At 45.8% G+C, this 5,640-nt stretch overlaps 1 protein-coding gene across 1 annotated transcript; it reads right to left on the bottom strand.

Moving 5' to 3' along the window:
• Positions 1 to 307: 307 nt before the first annotated feature.
• SLC35E3 (solute carrier family 35 member E3) lies at positions 308 to 4,402 on the bottom strand (the record flags this gene model as incomplete). The annotated part of the gene is made up of 5 exons (XM_082006708.1): positions 308 to 494; positions 969 to 1,051; positions 2,000 to 2,158; positions 3,755 to 3,865; positions 4,013 to 4,402. 5 exons carry the CDS (start codon positions 4,400 to 4,402, stop codon positions 308 to 310), a joined length of 930 nt encoding a protein of 309 aa, XP_081862834.1.
• Positions 4,403 to 5,640: the final 1,238 nt, after the last annotated feature.

Here is a 5,640-nt window from a genome sequence, read left to right as displayed (position 1 = left end):
ATGATCTCATTTGTATGCAAAAAATATAATTACTTCACTACAATTTCCACAGCAATTTGACATGTGCCTTCTTCTCTTTTAAGTTACCATTTAAACTTAATGAAAATGACAGAATGTACTGAGATGGCAAAACCCCAGCATTTTACATAATTCAGTTTGTTTGGTTTAGTTATGGAATAATGATCCCGGCAGTTAAACTAAAACCATAGATCTAAATGAACGAGGCAATTTTGTGCATTCTAGAATCAACGCATATTTAAATACTTGTTTTCCTTCACAGTATTATTAATTTCCAGAAACCCTTGCTCTATGGACGCTGAACCAATTTACTCTTACTGCTTTCCTGCTCGCTAAGCTTGAAGTGGGTGTAAGCTAAAATGCCAAACAATGTGCACAGAATCCCAAGGCCTTGATTAACAGACAGTGGATCCTTAAATAAGAGGCATCCTCCCAGGAGGGTGATGCAGAATTTGAAATGTCCAAACATGTTATACCTAGACATCTGTTAAGGATAACAGAAAATATCAGTATTATTTTTTGTAAAAAGAAACACTTTGGAACTTCATTAATTACAGCCAAAGCATGCAACGGTATGGCATATTGACTTCAACTCATGCAACTTTCCCACATCTCTGCGGCTACGCAAATGAACCTCTGCGTAAAGCCTTTCGCCCATCGCACACTACAAATGAACTGACAGGCCAACACTTCCTCAAGGTGGTAGCCAAAGTGTGGGTAAATATTCTTTGTGGGTATGAAGATCACATCAGTAGGTTAACTGCCATTATCTATACAAACCCAAACAAAGAAACGCAATACACTAAAACATCAATGTGCTTTTCCAGCTTCATCATTTAAGATAAAGCAGGCAGGTTAATAAACAATTTTCCCCACAGTAAATCAGCCCAAATGAATGCTAACATAATTCATCTGGAAACAGGACAAAAAATGAATGTTACAAAGGATACGTGACAGGTGACGTATTTCCAATGATCCAGTAAATGGACAAGTTTACCATAAAGGCTATTATTCCAGACAGCAATACCATTATCTGTAGATTAATGGACACAGTCAGTAATCTGACACGCTTTTGACCATTTGTAGATATATTTAGGTTATTTAGTTAGTTTTCTTTACTTTTTCAAATGCGAAATATCAGGCAAGAGAAACATGTGGAGAACAAAAATAGAAACAGCTTCAAATCAGTACAGACACTGGTGATGTGTACAAGTAGCTCAGGGTATGATGTCCACAAATATATACTGATATAACCACAAGCCTTTTCTCCTTTGCTCTCACTGAACATTTAAGAGTGATTTGGAAAATCTGGCTACTCATACACATAGAAGTTGTATTCTCTACCTTTGAGACAAAGTCTTATTTATGGTCACACAAAAACCCCTATTTTGGAAAAATACGTGATTTTGTTATTATGAATACTTGCTATTCCATTCATAAAATGCAGCTCTACAAAAAATGACCCATCACTGAGCGGCACAATCAGCAGTGGTAAGAATATGCCACTGGCTCTTTTTTGGACAAAAGGATAGAGAGAAATTATAGCCTTCCTGGTGAAAATAAACTAGCAATTCTAGAGAACAACCAATGTTGGCATCCTTCCACAGAAGAGGAGTTGAGAGTGTCAAAAGTGAGCATGCTTATCTTTTTTCTGAGTGGACAGTAAGAGCTGGAACTAGGGCACTTACATATTTTTAATTTAACACACTAGGGGAAGCTTCTGGATTTTGTCAGATTTTCCTGTTGTTCAGATGCCCTCTAAACAGAAACAAGAATAAGGAGGTAAATCAATTGACAGATGGACTCCTCTTGGAGGAAGTAGGGCAGACACAACAACTCTTTTTTCTCTTGCACATGCCCCTCATCTCATCATAGTCAGTGACTGTACAAAAATCTGTTTCACAAAGAAACAGATCTTAGTATCAAATTTAGCTACATCAATGATGATTATTTATTTAAATAAAGTCAATAAAAGCCTTACCACAGCAGAAAGCGTCCAGGGCCCAAATATTCCCCCTTCTCCAAAGACTGGCTCAAAGAAGGGTATGATGAACAACAACATAGCCGAGGACATTGGTGCCTGATAGTACAGCAACTGCATAGAGTTTACCTGCAACTCATGCTGCTTAGCTCCTACCCACTAAAACCAAAAGAGAAAGCCGTTAAACATGAGGGTGGGGGGGAAAAAAAAAAAAAAGGAAATTGTGAGCAAAAGCAAACTGGCTACTAACACAGAGGGAGTCTCATGTGGACAATATTACATAAACGGACTGTTGAGCATCATCCTCCACCTTTGCCTAACCACAGCCCTCTGTGTTTGTCTCCTGTAGAAAGACACAAGCACAGAAGCTGTAGAGTGCAGTGGAACGCCCCTTAGGTGCCTAAATTTTCCTCTTCCCATAGCTTGGGGGTATGGTATTATACTTGAGGAAGAAGAAAAAAGTAGCAGAGCTGGGAAGAAAATGCCAGCTCCCTTTTATTCTGGAGACAAATTCCAGATCCTGTCAATGACGGAGCTGAGCACCCTTGCCTAAGCAGAGATCTGCTTTTGCTCCTTTGCATTTTCATCCACATAGAAGCTAACAAACCCAGTAAATGTTTGGCTTTCTTTTGCCAGTTTATTCAAAATTTACTGCATTTCATTTCAATATTGACTATAATTGACTGTAACTTGGATTTTCAATGTAGCATGCTTTAAGAGACAACATTAGTTATTTATAGATATGAAGATAGATACTGTAGGCAAAAGGATGCACCTTTGTATCAGAGTGAAGTGATGCTTACATTAGTATTTCATTCATCAGTAATATGGATTCCAGTATATACAATATAAACTTGCTATTTTTTTTTTTAAACGACAGGGTAATTTCACTCATGTACTACCATTTCTCCAGTACACGCACCATCACCTGAAGTTACTAGGCAGCATCTGTCTCCTCCTCCTGCCCCATAAGAGGACAAGAGACTGTTATTTATCATCTTGCACACTACAGGTCAAAGAGTCTTGCTTCTTTTGCAAGCACAGTACATCTGTTACAAAGAAATTCACATTTAAATTGATGATGACTATCACATCAGCATGAGAGTGGACTCTTGATTTGGGAGGCTTTTACAATCATGCCCAATAATGTTCTGGTCGTGAGCTGTTAATACAATGTTACAGCAAAAAGGGCTAAGGCAGTCCTTGAATGTATCTATTTTTTCACTGATAATCAGCCAGAAAGGTTAAACTCTGCCTGTATTTGGTATCAGTGCACCCTCTACAAAAACGTCTTAGACTGTGTACAGTCAAAATTGAAGAAGGATGCTGATAAAATGTGAATAGCTCAAGGATAAGCCATGGGATTAACGGAAAGACTGGAAAACGTCCTTTATAGGGAAAAGCCCAAATACAAGGCACTTGCTTCCACAACGCGAAAATCCGTGCTCTCTAAAAAAACCGAGTTTTACCGAAATGATCTTCACCCCTTGAAAATATGCTCATGACCACATTAAAGGCGACACCCCAGTTTTTAGCAGCAAGGACGATCACTTCCATAAAACAATTTACCAGGGGTTATGGTGGATTATGACAGATTTTTTTTTTTTTTAATAAATAACGGAGGATGGAGGGTTTCCTGGAAGGCGGGGTGCTGTTTAAAGCTGAGCTAACCGAGGGACAGCAGCTTGAAGATCCACCACCACAGCGTTCCCGCCCTCTTCTCCCCCCGTCCCCGTCCCCTCCGCCATTACCCACCACTTGGTAGAGGGAGGTCACCAGGACGCCCAAGGTGGCGAACGCCATCCCAAGGGCGCTGAACTTCACGTCGTAGTAGGAGTTGAGGAAGACGCCCAGCGTGATGGGGACCTGTTGGAGCGGTGGAGAGAATGATTTTAGACCGGATCGCTGCCCTCAGGCGTCGCGTCAGGCCGGGTCAGGCGGGGGTGGAGGGGAAACCTTCTGCCCGCCCGTCCTGGGAGGCCCCCCCGCCCCTCAGCCCCCCCGCCTCCTCACCAGGGTAAGCTTGATACGGAGTGGGAAGGTCTTGCCGTAAGCCAGGCTCTGGATGACCACGATGACCGGCGTGGTCATGGCCTTAGCCAGCTGGTAGGTACCGATGGTGTTGCTCTGCAGGGAAAGGTTGGTGAAAACGACGAAGCCGCAGAAGCTGAGCGCCAGCGGTAGCACCTGAGCGGGCTGTAGGCTCTTGGGGGAGAAGGCACCGAACGCCTGGCACAGGTACAGGCCGAGCCAGGTGATGGCGAAGTGCACCAGGGTGAGGCTGAGGTTGGGGAAGCCCAGCCGCACGTACAGCCACTTGTTCAGGAAAACGATGCAAATGGATGCCGCCAGGTTCACCAACAGTCCCGCCGCCAGCCGACCCTGCGCCGGCATCCAACCCATGGCGTCCCGCGACGCCGGGCAGCAGCGGCTGAGGCAGCCCCGCCGGCCGCCAGCGCACCGGCCGGGCCGCCGCCGCCGCCGCCGCCTGCCCCCGCCCCCGCCGGGACACGTGGGCTCGCGCCTTCCGGTGGCCCCACCCGTCCCGGCACAGCCCCGCCGGCGGCGCCGCGGCCCTGCCCGCACTCGGCAGCAGCCCCGACGGGGAGCGGGAGCCACGCACGCTTCCGCCGGCCGCCCCGCAGGAGCGGGGAGCAGCCGGAGGAGGTGCACCAGAAAACGCGGCCCACGCAAACGTGCAGGGCCTCTCCCTGCGTTCCCCCTCACCCGCGCGAGTACGCCCCACGCAGGCGTACCCCCACCTCTTGCCCCCCCGGCACCGGCCCCGCGGTGGGCAGAAACACGCCTCCTCCCTCCCCGAGGTACCTCCTAACAACCGGGCCAGGTATTTCTATAAACACACACGCAGAATACACGTAACATACAGGCGTAGCACCAGCTACGTCCTTCATCAAGTGGCGGAAGGCACCGACGGGCTGAAGGAGCTGAAGCCCTTGCCTAACGGCACTACAGCCCCGTCCTCTGCACTCCCCAGTTAAGGGAAAAGCAGCTGTAAACAAGGCCAGAACTAAGTTTCTATAAATAAATTACAGCATCTCAAACTTGGGAGTTTTGCGGTGTGATCATCTTTCCTCTGGTTCAGAGTTCCATCAGCATTTTAGCAACTACACAAGGTACGTGAGAACAGTACAAGCCCCTCTCTCTTCCGAAGGGCTGGTGGTAGCCCTTCCACTTTCTCTCTTCCTTCCTTTCCTCCAGCTCTCTGCAGCTGCCACCTTCTCCCCAGCCTCACTTCCCTCTCCACTGTCCTTGCGCAGTCATCATCTCTTGCCAAGTGGTGTTTCCAGTCTACAGGCAGCTCTGGCACATAGCAAAGAGAGGAAGTAGGTTCATACAATCACCATGTTTATAACATGACATTATAGATGAGAAGGAACATTTTCTATTTGTGAAGCACTTTTATTAGAAAAAAAAACCAAACCCAACAACATTATGAAAAAGGCTGTATAACAAATATCCTCTCTGAAGTTGGTCAGAATTTTTCAAGTTGAAATCGGAATCTGAGGGTTAGTTTTCCCCCCTCGAAGGATAGAGCAGTTTATCTGAGTCATAGTTTTTGTTCTTTTTTTATAACCAGAATGTCCATGTTCAGAAGTTTTTGCCAGTATCTACACGAAATC

Source organism: Phaethon aethereus, assembly GCF_964289735.1.
Source record: "Phaethon aethereus genome assembly, chromosome: 1".
In the NCBI taxonomy this organism is placed as follows: Eukaryota; Metazoa; Chordata; class Aves; order Phaethontiformes; family Phaethontidae; genus Phaethon; species Phaethon aethereus.
The sequence above is the reverse complement of the archived record's forward strand: the minus strand, read 5'-3'. Positions and strand labels throughout refer to the sequence as shown.